Source organism: Pocillopora damicornis, chromosome 1, assembly GCF_964200805.1.
Source record: "Pocillopora damicornis chromosome 1, jaPocDami1.2, whole genome shotgun sequence".
Lineage (NCBI taxonomy): Eukaryota > Metazoa > Cnidaria > Anthozoa > Scleractinia > Pocilloporidae > Pocillopora > Pocillopora damicornis.
Genome location: NC_142670.1, coordinates 26,355,691 through 26,373,330, shown reverse-complemented (window position 1 = coordinate 26,373,330; position 17,640 = coordinate 26,355,691). Strand labels below are relative to the sequence as shown.

At 37.1% G+C, this 17,640-nt stretch overlaps 2 protein-coding genes across 3 annotated transcripts in view; both read right to left on the bottom strand.

Annotated features, from left to right (window-relative positions):
* The window catches only part of LOC149052984 (uncharacterized), an 86,040-nt gene that overhangs the window by 10,338 nt on the left and 58,062 nt on the right, over positions 1 to 17,640 (bottom strand). The gene's annotated exons all lie outside the window — the stretch shown is intronic.
* LOC149052990 (uromodulin-like) lies at positions 5,340 to 12,644 on the bottom strand. 2 transcript variants are annotated; one of them, XM_089212988.1, is made up of 7 exons: positions 11,672 to 12,644; positions 8,983 to 9,245; positions 7,924 to 8,038; positions 7,396 to 7,518; positions 6,993 to 7,118; positions 6,271 to 6,338; positions 5,340 to 5,736 (listed from the first exon to the last, which is right to left on the bottom strand). In XM_089212988.1, exons 1-7 carry the CDS (start codon positions 11,742 to 11,744, stop codon positions 5,593 to 5,595), a joined length of 912 nt encoding a protein of 303 aa, XP_089069114.1. In that variant the 5' UTR covers positions 11,745 to 12,644; the 3' UTR covers positions 5,340 to 5,592. The 2 variants fall into 2 exon arrangements, with proteins under 2 accessions (XP_089069114.1, XP_089069109.1); XM_089212983.1 differs by having other exon boundaries at positions 5,340 to 6,338.

The window sequence follows — 17,640 nt, the reverse complement described above, 5'->3', positions numbered from 1 at the left end:
ATTTATTAAGGACTTAAAGAAAACCTTGACGACGACAGTAAAGAAAACGTAGCGAAACAAAAGATCTAATGAGCAAAGCAACTGCGCAGCACGTGCGTCAAAAAAATTTGTACCTTTCTTAGGCACCTCATACAGAACAAAATCGTGAAATCACCAACTTTAACGTCCTCTTAGCAACTACGTCACTTTTTATTTTGAGCTTAATGAAAGAAGTCGCACCGTCAGGAACGGTAAACACATCGAGCTACTGACAGGGTTGCATTGCAGAGAGGGTTCATCGCGTTCTCCATTGCTAGAAGCGGCAATGAGGATATCCCCCTCCAGATAAACGCCTTTCGACCTGTCGTTACCTACCTCCCCCCCCTCCCCTCCTACTTCCCCCAATACTTCCTTCCCTAGTTTTCTCTCATAGTTGACCGTTGCTCTTTCTTCATCCTCAAAGAAAAAATAAAAAAAAAAGTGCACGAGGAGAGTACTAAGTAGAGTGCGTTATTTTGTAATCTACGTCTCAGAACCAATCGCGTTAATTGCAAACAATGATAATTGAAAGCACTTAACCTAACTGTCGTGTATGCCAACTGGATACTGGTCATTATGTTGGTTCCAAAAAACCCGTGAAGGGAAGAATAAATAACTGTAAATTTATGAAAATCATATCTATGAACTGCGGACCAGCTCCCACATGGCTTGTTACCTCAGTGGATGGAGCGCTGCACCGATATCGCAAAGGTCATGGATTCAAATTCCGTACAAGCCTGAATTTTTTTCAGGCCTTATTTTCACTACAGTTTAAGTAGTGTTCATTAAAGCGAAGATCGCTATCAAATTTTTTTCTTTAACCACAGTTCACATATATGGTTTTTATATATTTACAGTCAAAATTAAAAAGATGTGAATAAACCAGTAAAAAAATTAATTATAACAAAGACATACAGATTGGCCGAAAGAAGACCTCTGTTATCCTAATCATTGCAGCTATAAACACACCTTGGATCCACGATAGGTGCTGTTTGGAAATGACACCAGATCACTCGGGCGTTCAAAATGTGTAGCGTTATTTATCTCGCATTTGGTGATCGAGGGAGAATCATTGGATACTAGTATATTATAGCTGACATAGTTGGGTTCCATGAAACACAATGCTCCACAGAGGTCCTTTGCGACGTTGTCAACTTCTTTTATCTTGTGGTTAAGCAACCGTTTTCCTTTGAAGGCAAGGGCAGCTTTGAACTCCAGTCGACGACATTGGTCTTTAGAAAAGAATGATGAATAATGTATTTTCTGTTACGAAGAACATAATACCATTGGCTGCAAGGGAATGCTTTATTTGACAAGGACACCGGATTTAGTGGTAGGGGTAAATGATAGAGATGGGATGGAGGTAGAGAAATTGGTAAAGGAAACTGCAATCAACGTAATACAGAGAGTGTACGGATTTAAATCAACGAAAAAAGCATAACATAACGTTTCGATTACATCCTGTTATCATTGTCAAAATTGAAAGGGTTGGCATAATTGATGTACTGCATGTAAATATGTATAGAAATGTTAAGGTACATAAATGATTTCTTTAATGAGAACAAAGCTTGAAAGTGTGCTTTGTATTCATACAAGTAATTTCAGCCGAATGGAGTTTGGGTAAGTGTTATATATAAATAACTTTATTAGTAATGGACATGGAAAAAAATTACGCGCTTCTGATTGGCTGAAAACGAGTCCGTTCTCATGTAACACGAGTGCAAATTTGTAACGCAGGTGCAAAGTTGTAACACGAGATCGGGGCTTTCTACAACTATCTCTGTAGTCACTCGGCCGAAAGAGGGAGTGAAGTGTCAGCCTCCCCTACTGATATCAATCGCTTTCCTAAAGGTTACCCCTACTACAGCTTTTGCTGTTGCCGAAAGTAGAATAAAACGGTAAATTAGAAAAAGAACGGTCTTTCCCAGATTTTAGTGTCTCTCAAAAATAAATTGAGTTTCAGCTTGCCGAATGCATTTGTAGTATTTTCAATAAAAAGACGTTAATCAGTTTTGCTTTAAAAGTGTTTGCTGTCTTTCTGTCGTTTTTCCCTCTCCTAGTTCTCATTTCGAGAAAGCACGTTAGCTTGTGACGAAATTACAAATTAGTGCGCGCACGCCTTTAAAATTTCGTCTTTCTTGACCTTCTGCGATTGTTTTTTCCTGTGCATTATTAGGAAGTAATAAGATGATTACTCTTACAATTTGGTATAATAAGCACTTGTAAGTTTTTCAAAGATTACAAATTGCGCTTGCCTTACGGGCTCGTGTAATTTTGTTGTCTTTGAAAAATATACTCGGGCTTATTCACGCCAAATTGCACTCGAAATCACGTTATTGTCTTTACTTAACGAGGGTAAACGCTTCTCAGCCATAGACTGGCAAATCTATGGTCCTCCCTAGACTTTATGGTCTTATGTGAATTGGTGAAGTTAACCTAGAATCAATCAAAACTACAAGCCATGACTGAATACAAAGATATTGAGTCATGGTCTATAAGGTTAATGTCTGATCTTTTTTTTTCTTTTTTTTTTTTTATCAGGAGGATCTCGAATATAAGATAGTCGAGCTTTCTAGGGCACTTCTTTAGAATTGCGAAATTCTCACGTAGGTTCGCTGTTCTTAGATTGTGTTCTATGTACCAATATGCAGTGTGTTGTTTTGGAAGTGGCTGCATGCATAACCTATATGGTTTCCCAGGAGAGGCTTAGAGCTTTCTGTTTTGTATAAACATTTTCATCCGTGGATTGAATAAATTTTTGTAACATAGCTGAAAGCGAATCATTGTCATTTATTTTTAGTCGAAATGAGCACGTCAAGCTCAAGTATTTGCTGAAATGACCGTTTGTCCTAAAATTATGCATCAAATTACTCCAACCGTTTACGGAAAACTGATATACTCAATTATTATAGATTGTAGATAGTTTATTCTGATTAAAATCGCAGCCAAAAGCTGAATTAGATAAATCGTTACAATAGTAAAATCTAATAAAAGTATGAAAAAAGTATAAGAAAAATGTAGACAGATTAACTACAATTACTATATGTGAATCTATTCATGAGTCTCTTCGTCTTAGCCAGAGGAACATTAAATTTCCTCTTTCGTCTCAAATTGAGTTCACAGTTGTTCTGAGGGGGCAGGAGCTTAATATACAGTTTATGGTCTGAGTTACAGGTGATGGAATCAAAATGCTCAGTTGTGATAGACTGCCTGCGTTGGGAGAGCGTCTTCAAGTTGGCTTGATTTAATGTGTCGCTATATGGAACAAACGGAAAAATAATTCGCATGGCACGTTTCTGTAGCTGTTCTAACTCAACAGATAAATATGCAGGAAGCGCGTTGTCAAAATACCGGCCATGCATATTCCATTACTGGGCGGATACAAGTCCTGTAAAAGATTAGCAGATCTTTGGTGGGAATATTCGCTCTCTTCAGTTGTTTAAGAAAATATAATCGACTTGCAACTTTTTTACTTATTTCAGCAACATGACAGTTCCACCAAAGATCGGGAGAAATGTTTAGTCCCAACAACTTAACAGTAGGCACTACCTCTATTGCTTTCCCGTTAATAACAATTGGAGCAAAGTCCGTGGCTGATTTAGCGAACGAAATCCGCAGTTCCTTACATTTCGATTCATTTAGCTGGAACTTATTTTGATTAGACTTAGTAATCAGTTCCTCCACATCAGATTGAATACGACTACCTTCTTTCTTGTGAACACACTCTGCAATAGTTGTGTCATCCACGTGTTTCCAAAGATTCGTATTGTTGGTGTTGACGTCGTCGATCATAAGAATAAACAGCCACGGCCCTAGCTTTGGCTCCCTGAGGCACCCCTGCCGGTACATTCCTCCATTCGGACAGGCAATCTTCTCCCAACTTGACTCTCTACGTACGATCTATAAGGAAGTCGATGATCCAAAACGATACGCCAACCGGTATGTCCAAGGCGAGCAGTTTCCCAGCGAGAAGCGCGTGGTCTATCAAGTCAAAAGCCTTCCGGTAATCGAATAAGACGACTCTGACGGTGGACCCTGTACCGTTTGTGTGTTTGGCCCAGGAGTGCACCATACTGATTAATGTATGTGTTGGAGAAGATTTTGGGATAGCCCCAAATTGATTGTCTCCAATTTTCTTGAGAATTGATGGTCGCAAGTATTCCGCAACAACAAACTCCTCTGCCACCTTAGAGAGAATGGACGTTAACGAGATGGGACGCAGGTGTTTATTTGCGTCTTTAATTGGTTTCTGCTTTGGGATCGGCACGGTATCAGCAGATTTTCAAGAAGGTGGTAAACGTCCTTCAGCAAATGAACTGTTAATGATATCAGACATCGTATCGGAAAGGAGATCTGCATTTTCCTTTAGCAACCATGCTGGAATACCGTCGGGGCCAGACGCTTTCCTAGGGTTGATCGACACAAGCTGAAGGTAAACAGCATGCGTAGAAACGACAAATGGTTGCTCGGTGGAGTGGTCTTGCGACAGCTGGAAAGATTCAGCAGATAACGGTATAAAGTCTTGCATTGGGGAGAGGAAAGTATCATTGATCAGGTTGGCCAGGTCTAAGGCACCGAGAGACTCCTCACCTATGTGTTGTAATGATCTCATTAGCTCTTCCGAGTCCCTAACGGCCGATGACATGCCGCTCAGTTCTTAACTCCACTCCACCAAGCAGACGGTTTGCACTCCTTAAGCTGGCTAACTTTGGAGTCGTGATACCGCCACCTGCAGATCTCACGCTCACGGTTCACTCGGTTCCGCAGAAATAGAAACATTGGCTGATTATTTTCTGCGAGTGCTCTTTGCCGCCGTCTGATTAGATCTTTCAAACCTGAATTAATCCAGGGCGGATCTCTAGAGGGGATCGCTTTGGATCGCAGGGGCAGTACACTGTCCAGACCATGTTGGATTATTAACTGAAAAATTGACACTTTCCCTGCAAGGCGATTGCTAGGTTTTAAGTCCCTTGTTTTGATTGTTGATCGCGAGTCTGGAAGCTGTACCTCTACGGACATGTGATCTGATAGACCTTAAGGAGGACGTTGGATGGGGTCCTTGTAGTACTCTCTCAGATTCGATAGGACAAGGTCCAATATTTTGTCGCCTCGTGTGGGAAATTTGACAATCTGTTTTAGATCAAAACTGTTCTGAAGACACTTGGTGTTTAGCCGATTGAAATCTCCAACAGCAGGCAGACCACTGTTGGGAAAGCGCGATTTTTTTTTGTATAACAGAGGTTCGACTGCACGTTTTTGCCGCCGTAATTGTGAACAGGTAGGGTCTAACACGAGCTCGGAAATAAAAGACAAAGACAAAATTTACTTTCTGTAACTTTTTCAACAGCAAAAGAATTATCTCAACATTAAGACGTACCATCAGTAGATAATAGCAGTAAGGAAATTGTTTTTCTGAGATTATGCGCTCTTACACTAATACTAACTCCAGTACTTTTCTGCTTAAATGCTGGCTAACACCAATAAGTCACCTAAACAATCTCGTTGCAATACTTTCTGGTCTCTGTTTTTTTAAAGTTAAAATGTCGAGGTCATCGCGTCTTCTTTCGCGATCGATTATATTCGATAATGTCCATCATATCTTTTCGACACAAATAGGAAACTAAATTTTAAATGCCTGCATATGACCAGATCGATAAACATGCACGTTGAAGAGCAGTCTAGGCGAAACTTCGAAGAGAGCTGTGACTTCGGGAGAGACTTGCAAAAAAAAAATAACACAATAAATTGATAAAAACTACAATTACTTGCGGTCAACCTCAGCTTAAAAGGTGGTAAATAAGAGAAATCATCACAAACATTCGTTCTGAATCACTGCACGCTGATAAGACCAGTTAAAATTTACACGAATATAGAACAATATGCATTTACAAAGGAATTGAAAAATCCTTCATTTTCAATTTCTTTTTTTTTTTAACTTTTTAAACCCCTCGTTTAATGAGTCCCACAGTAGCGCAAAGGACAACCTGGTGGTGGGATCAGTTCGTAGATAAGGTAGGATCCACAGTTTTTCACGTTGATTTGATTTGAATAAAAGCAATAGTTATTAGCTCTGGTGAAGCAGACCATCCTATTTACTATACCGTCTCCCACCGTTGGTTCAGCACCATTCAACCAGCCTGAAAAGCTTGTTTCACATCTGAATGCTTGCACAGGCTTTGTTGGCATTTTTATCCCTGCCTCTCCTTCAAAACGATACCATCTCTTAGGTAGCAAGTTGTCACACAGACTTACGGCGGGAGTAATGCGAGTTCTTTTTCTGTCAGCGTCGCTCAGAGTTGAGTAGTTATAACAACCTTCGGCTGGAAAGTTTATTGTAATTCAAAAAGGAAATGATAATCACACTTTTTTTTAATTTGACCTTGATTGCAAGAACTCATCATCATTCATCGTCAGGATTATCTATGCACTATTACCACCCGTTTTAATAAAAGCAGGTACATTACACATTACAGCGACGATGTTGTGTAAAACATACAAAAAAATTTGAACCAGCTTAGCACTGACTTTCCAATTACTTTATTTCTTGAACGAACAGATAGGCTATAAGGCGAGCAGCAGTCCCCTAAATTATTTTTTACAACGAGATTTCCGCCACCTCTGGAGGCACACTGGATCCGAAAATGAATTTTAACGATGACCCATCTTTAGATTAAAACGTTTAAACGAGGGCGAAACGGGGATATCATCGGTCAGGTCAAATTAAGTCGGCTTGAAAAATTATCAGAAGTGGAAATAAGTTGTGTCTCTCGTTTAATGCGAGGTGGTCGGCAGCGGCTTGTTTGATCTTCAGTTCGGCTTTTTTTTTACTTTCCTGCCATCACTTAGCTAAATGCTTCTCTCCCATAATTTTTCATTCTTCTTCACTCAGCCGGTTATTTTTGGGTGGATTTAAAATCTATCGCTGAAACTCCATGAAATGACATTCCCATAGAGTAAGATAGAGGAAAACAAACCTTCACATTCGGCTCCATTCCAGAAATATTGAGTTTGACAGGTGCAGTTGAATGACCCCAGAGTGTTTGTACAATTGGCTCCACCCTTGGTACAATTATGATCACCTAAAGCACACTCGTCGATATCTGAAAATAATAGAAAGACATTGATAACATGCCTGGTGGAATGGATAACACTAAAAGATTACATTAGCTCCTAAACATTTTTTATTTTCAAATAGCTAATTTCGTTGCTGTTTATAATCAAGAGCTCTACCTGTCACTCAAACCATAAAATGAATGGCACATGCACAAGCATGCAGAAGTTGAAGAAAAGGACTCATATATAGACCTTTTTGTGTTACGGCAGGAATGCGGTGCGGCTTTCGTGTGGAATTGCTGATGGGTAATAGTCAACACTCACCTGTGCACGTTTGGCCATCTCCTGAAAATCCTCCTCTACATTTGCAGGCGTAGGATCCAAAGGTATTTTTACATTCAGCATTTGAGTCACATTTGTGTTCTCCCAGATTGCACTCATCAACGTCTTAAAGGAAAAAATTTTAAGTAATTCAATCACCAAGGTTTCGATTTTTTACCGTGCACAGACAACTAATAACTCATTTTTCAAAATGAGTGAGGGCTCGCATATTTTAAACGACCTTCAGAACGTAGAAGTAGCGAAAGAAAAGAGCTAATGAGCAAAAAAATAACGCAGCACGCGCGTTATAAAATTTGTGCTTTTCTTAGCTGGCCCGTACAGGAAAAAAAAACGTGAAATAATCAACTTTCACGCCCTCCTAGTAAGGAAACCTTCGCAGCAATTTACTCACGTTTTACTTTGAACTCACGGGAAGATGTCGCACCTTTAAATAAAACAAACGGTCACCGACTTTCCTAATCGTTAAGTGACTGCTAACACTTAGATGTTGAAAATATATATCTGCCTCACCTTTTGTGCAATCTTCACCCGTGTAACCCAGTACGCAAACACATCTATACCCCTTACTTGAAAAGCCAGCATGGCAGATCGCATTACTCGGGCATGGCTTCTTTATGCAAGCGTTCTTTACAAAGGAGCAAAAAAGGACAAGTTAAGGCTATGTCTACGCAACTTACAAGGCGGGGAGGGAAGGGTAAGGAGGTACACTAACATAGCCATTCTGAGGGCAGATAAATGAAACAACGAGAACGGTTTAAAATGGTCATCAAGTGTTGCCAATACTTCCAGGAAACTTTGACTTTGCATGCTTTTTTTACAATAAAATAAATTTAATATACACGCACTTGCTTTGTAAGTAAATCAGTCATAAATAATGAAATGCTAATGAAGGAAAGGCAAATAATTGAAATAAATTCGTAGATTTGGAATTGAAATTACCGCAGCTTAAGACTTGTGTTTTTTCATCCGGTGCTTTAACTGTGTTTACTAATACCATACTTTCCATATTCAAAGGGCAATCGAATTCAATTAAGGTAAATATCGAAACTCCGCTGAGATAACGATAAGCGTTATTATGTAAGCTACGTCTCTGTATTAATTGCGTTAATTGCAGACAATGATAATTGAAAGCACTTAACCTTACTGTCGTGTATGCCAACTGGGAGCTGGTCATTATATTGGTTCCAAATAAACCCGTGAAGGGAAGAATAAGTAACGGTAAATTCATGAAAATCATATCTATGAACTGCGGACCAGCTCCCACTTGGCTTGTTAGCTCAGTTGGTAGAGCGTTGCACCGATATCGCAAAGGCCATGGGTTCAAATCTCGTACAAGCCTGAATTTTTTTAAGGCATTATTTTCACTATTGCTTAAGTAGAGTTCATTAATGCGAAGATCGCTTTCAAATTCATTTCTTTAACCGCAGTTCACATACATGGTTTTTATATCTTTACAGTCAAAATTTAAAAGATGTGAATAAACCAGTAAAAAGTTGAATTGTAACAAAGACATACAGATTGGCTAAAAGAAGACCTCTATTACACTAATCATTGCAACTATAAACACACCTTGGATCCACGATAGGTGCTGTTTGGAAATGAAACCAGATCACTCGGGTGTTCAAAATGTGTAGCGTTATTCATCTCACATTTGGTGATCGAAGGAGAATCATTGGATACTAGTATATTATAGCTGATACAGTTGGGTTCTATGAAACACAATGCTCCACAGAAGTCCTTTGCGACGTTGTCAACTTCTTTTATCTTATGGTTAAGCAGCCGTTTTCCTCGAAATGCAAGGGCAGCTCTGAACTCCAGTTGACGACATTGGTCTATAGAGAAGAATTCCGATAGGAAGAACATGATGCCACTGGTTACAAGGGAATGCTCTATTTGACAAGGACACCGGATTTAGAGGTAAAGGTAAATAGTAGGGAAGGGATGGAGGTCGAGAAATTGGTAGAGGAAACTGCAATCAACGTAATAAAAAGAGTGTACGAATTTAAATCAACGAAAAAAGCATAACATGACGTTTCGATTACATCCTGTTTTCATTATCAAAATTAAAAGGGATTGGCACAATTGATGTACTATATGTAAATATGTACAGAAATTTTAAGGTACATAAATGATTTCTTTTATGAGAACAAAGCTTGAAAGTGCGCTTTGTATTCATATAAATCATTTCACCGAAATGAGGTCTTGGTAAGTGTTATAAATAAATAACTCTATCAATAATGATTATGAAAAAATTACACGCTTCCTGAAAACGAGTGCGTTCTCATGAAACACGAGTGCAAAGTCGTAACGCGGGTCCAAAGTTGTAACACGAGTGAAAGTTACAAATAGCGCACTCACGCTTCAAAATTTCGTCTTTCTTGACCTTCTGCGATGTTTTTTCATGTACATTATAGCAAGTAATAACATAATTCCTCCGGCAATTTGGTGTAATAAGTACTTGTAAATTTTTCAGACTACAAAGTGCTCTTGCCCTACGGGCTCGTGCAATTTTGTTGTCTTTGAAAAGTATACTCGTGCTTATTTACACTAAAGTGCACTCGAAATCGTGTCGTTGCCTAAACCTAACACGGGTGGATGGCCCTCCCTAGACTTTATGGTCTTACATGAATTGGTAAAGTTAACCTAGAATCAATCAGAATTACAAGCCATGACTGATTACTACGATATTGAGTAATGTTCTGTAAGGTTAAAGTCTGGTCTTTTCTTTTTTATAAGGAGGATCTGGAATATAAGATAGTCGAGCTTTCTAGGGCACTTCTTTAGAATTGCGAAATTCTCACGTAGGTTCGCTGTTCTTAGATTGTGTTGTATGTACCACTATGCAGTGTATTGTTTTGGAAGTGACTGCATGTGTAACCTGTATGGTTTCGCAGGAGAGGCTTAAAGTTTCGTTTATGATTTTTCTGTATTATCTTCTTTTCAAATAAATGTCGAAATTTATCCCATTGAAAGATTTTTTTGATATGTCTAGGGGGAGAAATTTATAGTTTTGTTATTTTAAGGTGTTTTTGTTCTTGTTTTTATTTTCAGAGACTTGAACAACCAGGATTGCAACAGAAATTGCCTTGAAAAAGATTTGTTCCATTTTAGAATTTTCACGTATGTCCTTAAAGCGTCGCCTTTTGTATCTAATGAGTTATGGCTTGTGTTTTCAACCGCTTCGCAGAAGTCACCAAACTTTTGGGATTGGGCTGATTTTAATTAAGGCATAAGTGTACTTTTTGGTAAATAATTGTTAGGTGATTTTTCAGTTCTGAACCTGTCAAAGAGGAAAGATGCAAATTTTATTCGAGAATTGACATTTCAAAACACAAAAAGTTAGTATCGAGACAAACAATTTAGGATCTAAGATCTAGGATGTAGATTGGAGAAACATTTTGTGCGCAGCTTTCATGAAAGTCCCAGTGTTTTTCCAAGTTCATTATGTCAGTGCAGAATACAGATAATGATGATAAAAAGATGAGACAAAACTAAATTCAGTTATTTCTTTCGAGATGATTGTGTTCCTTAAAATTTTCATTTTCTAGATAACTAAAGAACATTTCGTTGTTTTATCGAAATTAATTCCTTACACGTGGATTTGAAGCCTTAAAACGTGTAAATTTCTTTCAAAAGGAGCTTTCTTTAAATTTAGATTTATGTGTATTCGACGGAAGTTCACGCGATAAAAAGGTTGTGTCGACATTTCGACCGTTTTTACGATTCTACATATTTGCTTCTTATGCTAATCGATAATCATTTTTAAAGCGACAGTTAAAGGACTAATTAGACTTTCGGGGGAGGTTTTTGAAATTTCTACTTATATATTTCGTTTTGTAAATATGCTGAGAGAAAAATGGAGGATTAAGCTTCACTTTAGCTGACTAAATTCACAGTCATACTAATGAAAATAACGGCGCTTACGGAGTTTTTTCTTCAGCGTCAAAGCATACTAACAAATTAAAGAAAGTGCATTTATAGCCTAAACTTCATGATCCTTTCATCCCAACCGCCTGCTTAAAAAAAACTTGCGTGAGGTAGATCCCACCTGTCTTTGACGATTAACGTCTCCTCTTAATAGCTTTATAACATTTTACTCTCCTATAAGAAAGTAGAACATTTTGAAAACCTTGGAATTTTTGTAATGGTCACAATAGAACACTCGCAATGAATTGTTTTGTTTATTCCCACTTCCAACACATTATAAAATAACAGTTTTAAAAAATTTTTCCTTATACTGATTAAAAAATCTACCCACCTTCCTTGCAGTTCATAGCACACATCAGAGAGCACAGCATAATGAAAGTACCGAGAGACACGATGCGAGACATGTTGCAAAACTACTCCCGCCAAATTACCAAAATGTAAGGTTGTGCACCGCGTTACTTGCATGCAAGACGCTTTTCGCCTGGAGCTCCTGAAGACTCAGTGTGATGTAAAACGGAGACAATTAACGTCGATGAATTAGAGATCTATTTCCATCTACGTAAATTAACTTTATGCATTGCATTAAGTAATTGTTATGACAGACGTCAGTCGCCTTATTGAGATATTCTGACTTTTTTCAGGCCTTAATTTAACTACTGCTTAAGTAGTCTTCAATATTTCGAAAGTCGCTTCCATACTTATCAATTTCACCGCAGTTCACATATATGATTTTCATATATTCAGTAATTTATGCCGGTTTATATCAGTAAGCAAGCTGTGGGTGTATATTGGTATTAATGTTAGAAGTTTTATTATGGTGACTTTTCAATTGATTCTCATAACTCAAGTAGTTTCAGTGTTGCAAGTAAAGTTAGAGTATAAATGAAGAAAAAAAGAAACAAGAAAAACGATACATTTAATTTACCTTTATTTTCTAAACAGAACTTGCAATCAATCAAAACTACAAGCCATGACTGAATACTACGATATTGAGTAATGTTCTGTAAGGTTAATGTGCGGTCTTTTCTTTTTTTATAAGGAGGATCTCGAATATAAGATAGTCGAGCTTTCTAGGGCACTTCTTTAGAACTGCAAAATTCTCACGTAGGTTCGCTGTTCTTAGATTGTGTTGTATGTACCACTATGCAGTGCGTTGTTTTGGAAGTGGCTGCAGGTGTAACTTGTATGGTTTCCCAGGAGAGGCTTAAAGCTTTCTGTTTTGTCTTCTTTTTAAATAAATATCGAAACTTATCCTATCGAAAGAGTTTATTTATATGTTTACGGGGAGAAATTTATAATTTTGTTTTGTTATGTTTTGTTGTGTTTTTGTTTTTATTTTCAGAGACTTAAACAAGGAGGATTGCAACAGACATCGCTTTGAAACAGATTTGTTCCATTTTATAATTTCCAATGCGTTCTTAAAGCGTCGCCTCTTGTATCTCAGTGATGAGTTATGGGATAATTTGAGCTCTTGTTTTCAACTACTTTGCAGATGTCAACAAATTTTTCACATGGGGCTGATTTTAATTAAGGCATAAGTGTATTTATTTTGTAAATAATCGATAGGTGAATCTTCAATTCTGTACCTGTGAAAGGAAAAAGATGCAACTTTTGTTGAAGAATTGGCATTTCAAAACACGAAAAGTTAGTATCGAGAAGAGCAATTTAGGATCTAGGATGTAGATTGGAGAAAAAGTTTGGGGGCAACTTTCCCAGTGTTTTTCCAAGTTCATTATGTCAGTGTAGAATACCGACAATAATGATAAAAAGATGAGACAAAACTAAATTCGGTTATTTCTTTCGAGATGATTGTGTTCCTTAAGAATTCCAGTCTCTAGATAACTGAAGGACATTTCGTTGTGTAATCGAAACTTATATCTTACCCGTGAATTTGAAACCACAAAACGTTTAAATTTTTTTCAGAAGGAGCTATCTCTAAATTTAGATTTAGATGTATTCGACGGAATTTCACGCAATAAAAAGGTCGTGTCGACATTTCGACCGTTTTTAAAATTCTACATAATTGCTTCCGATCCTAATCGAAAATCATTTTCAAAACGACAGTTAAAGGAAAAATTAGATATTCGGGGGAGGTTTTTGAAATTTTATATTTATTTATTTCGTTGTGTAAATATGCTGAGAGAAAAATGGATGATTAAGTTTCACTTTAGCTGACTAAATTCCATAGTCATCTTATGAAATTTTGTGAGCGGCAAGTAGGGAGTTTTTTCTTCAGCGTCAAAGCATACTAAAAAATTAAAAAGAGTGCAACATGAATTTGTGCAGAATTTATAGCATGATCCTTTTATCCCAACCGCCTGCCTAAAACAGCTTGCGTCAGGTAGATCCCACCTGTCTTTTAGGAGATTTACATATCCTCATTATGGCTTTATAAACATTTTTACTCTCCTATTAGAAGGTAGAACATTTTAAAAACTTGGGAATTTCGGTAATAGTCACAATAAAGCATTCGAAGTGAATTACTTTCGTTTATTCCTGCTCAAACGCATTATAAATTTCCAGTTTTAAAAATTTTCCCTGATATTAATAAAAAATCTACCCATCTTCTTTACATTTCACAACACACATCAGAGAGCACAGCACAGTAAAGGTACCAAGAGACAAGATGCGAGACATGTTGCCAAACTGCTTTTGCAAAATTACCAAAGTGTAAAATCGTGCACCGCGTTACTAGAATGTAAGACGCTTCTCGGCTGGAACAAGACTCTGTGTGATGTACCACGGAGACAATTCACGTTTATGAATTAGAGATCTATTTCCATTTGCGTAAATTACCTTTAGGCATTGCATTAAGTAATTGTTATTGTAGACGTCAGACACCTTATGGAGATATTCCGACTTTTCTTCAGGCCTTAATTTCACCACTGCTTAAGTAGTGTTCAATGCTGCGAAGGTCGCTTCCATACTTATCTCTTTCACCGCAGTTCGCATATATGATTTTCATGATTTAGTCATTTAGGCCAGTGTATATCAGTAAGCAAGCTGTGGGTGTATATTGTTAGAAGTTTTATTATGGTGGCTTTTCAATTGATCCTCATTATTCAAGTAGTGTCAGTCATGCAAGTAAAGTTTGTATATAAGTATAGGTAATCACATGAACTTTTTTAAAGACTAAAAAATTGCACGAGCCCGTAGGGCGACTGCAATTTGCGGTCTTTGAAAAATTTACAAGTGCTTATTTACGGGAAAAATCATGTGATTACGTATTAATAATATACATGAAAAACTACGAGATAGCTTATTATAATTATGCAGAAGCAAAGCGCGCGCATCAAGTGCAAAAATAATTTATTCAAACCCTACAAATGACATTGTGCGTTCGGTCAAAACAACCGCGTACGATCTAAACATTTTCACATCTTTAAGGCGCAGGAAAGTTCAAGCCCGGTTTAAAAGTTCAAGGAATTGTTTAGTCAGTGTCTGAATCACTTTCAACGAAATAAAATCGTCGTCTGCGAGGTTTAACCATGTTTGTTTTTAATTTCGGCGTAGAATCGCTCGAGCAAAGTGTTAAGCTCCTAATTTTCGATTTCCTTGGCAATTCCCTCCATTAATCACCACTTTTTCCAAGCCGACAACCAAAAAGCGGTGCTTTTCGTTGTTAGAGCCGTTTTCAGCTGCAAGATTGTTGTTTCGGTGGCGAAAGAAAACCTACTTAGAACTCCGACCATTGTTTCGCTCGCAGATTTTCAGCGTGTTTAAATGTTGCGACATTCAAGGCTCGCATTTGATTGGCTATCTGTGAGTTTCTTTGATCATTGGCCAATCAGAATGTCTGGTTTTTTACTTTTTTTGCACTGAATTAACCCTCTTCTTCTGCATTGAAAGGGAAATGATCACTCATAAAGGTCATGAAATCAGGGAAATGATTCGCCACCAGAACAGATCAGTATGGAGAATATGCATACCGATACTTGAATGACCATATAAATGTATTAACTACGAAAATCACCTTATTTTATATCTTTTCAGAAAATTTATTGTTTTCATAATAGTTTAAAAACCATGACCTCGATTATGTTTTTAAAAAATAGAATTAATGAATTAATTTTAATTTTTTAAATACGTGTTTGATTCTTGGCCCTGATTGAGTCTGTATAAACAATTTGAGCCATGGATTGAATAAATTCTTGTAGTTTTTTTAAAATAGCTGAAAGCGAATCATTGTAATTTATTTTCAGTCGAAATTAGTTGGTCAAGCTCAACTATTTGCTGAAATTATCGTTCGTCTGAAAATTATGCATCAAACTGCCCCAACCGTTTACGGAAAACTGATACACACAATTGTGGTGCTACTATATCGTACAATATAAATCTCAACGAATCTTTCGCATTTTTCTTTCCTCGTCTGTATAGACAGAATTTAAGTTTAGGTTTGTCCATCACGATTTTCTCAATCATTTTAGCAATCCTCTAAAAAATTAGTTGAAACGTTGAACTTATGGCGAGGGATCAGAATAACAGATGAAATAATCTACAAATTGAAGACTGACCTACCTAACACGTGGGGACCTAAAGTTTTTGAATTTTTGTTAAATACAAAGCACTTATGACACAATTGAACCTTTCCTTACGGAATACCAACACCTCGCTAGTATATACAGCGGACAATTTTTTTTCTCTTAATAAGGAACCTTCCTGATATAGACCCTCTCTAATAAGGACAACGTACGCTGAATCTCAGACAATCATAGTCTCTTGATACTCAGAGAAAAGAAGCACGGGTATTCCTGTTAATGTTTCTATAGACACTTCAATATTAAGAGTTACACCGTACTGAACTTAGTAATGAAACGGACAAATGATCCGCCACCAGAAAAGCTCTGAATTGGTGGACAAATTCTCCATGTAAATACCACTGTAAATGTGTAGAGGTCAGTATAGAAAAATATGCATACCGATCCAATGATGTAAACAAGTTTAAACGCTAGATTTAGGGTATTTAGAAAGCGTGAAGTATAATCAGAATTGAATGGGTTATACTTGTATTACTATGTTAATGTAAAAAAACTACGAAAATCACCTTATTCATTTAAGCCTGGCTTTTTTTACATCATTCCAGAAAATTTAATTTTTTCATAATAGTTAAAAACCATTACCTCAATTACGTTTTTAAAAAATGGAATGAATGAATGAATTTTTATTTTTTAAATATGTTTTTAATTCTTGGCCCTGGTAGAGTCTGTATAAACAATTTGAGCCATGGATTGAATAAATTCTTGTATTTTTTAACATAGCTGAAAGCGAATCATTGTAATTTATTTTCAGTCGAAATGAGTTCGTCAAACGCAAGTATTTGCTGAAATTACCATTCGTCTTGAAATTATGCTCCAAACTACTCCAACCGTTTACGGAAAACTGATATACACAATTGAGTTGCTACCTTATCGTACAATGTAAATCTCAACGAATCTTTCGCAATTTTCTTTCCTCGTCTGTATAGACAGAATTTAAGTTAAGGTTTGTCCACCACGACTTTTTCAGTCATTTTAGCAATCCTCTAAAATATTGATTGAAACGTTAAACTTATGGCGAGGGATCAGAATAATGGAAGAAATAATCTACAAATTAAAGACTGACTTACCTAATACGTGGGGACCTAAAGTTTTAATTTTTTTTAAATACAAAAGCACTTATGATACAGTTGAACCTTTCCTTGCGGACACCTCTGAAATACCAACACCTCACTAGTAAATACGGCGGACAATTCTTTTTTCTTATAATAAGGAACCTTCCTGATATAGACCCTCTCTAATAAGGACAACGTAAGCTGAGTCTCAGACAATCATGGTCTCTTGATACTCAGAGAAAAGAAGCACGAGTATGCCTGTTCATGTTTCTATAGACACTTCAATATTAAGAGTTACACCGTAATGAACTTAATAATGAAACGGACAAATCTCTTACACGGACATTTTGCCTCGTTCACAAGTTATTTTGTATTACAGAGGTTCGACTGCGGTGTTTTTGCCGCTGTAAGTGTGAATAGGTAGGGTCTAACACTGGCTCGAAATTAAAGAAATGGAACGAGAAAATATCGCACCATTTTTCTAAAAGAAAATTTACTTCCTGTAACTTTTTAAACAGCACAGAATCATTGCGCAGAATGCCTGGACGTCATTAACTATTCATCAGCACTGAAGCGAGAGATTTGAATGCATTCGCGCCCTGAAAAGCCTATAATTACGGAAGAAAGGGCCGAAACTAGCGCAGCACCGTTGATAAAATTCGCTTTTTCAATACAGTAAATATGTTTTGACATAAAAAAAAATTGTGAAA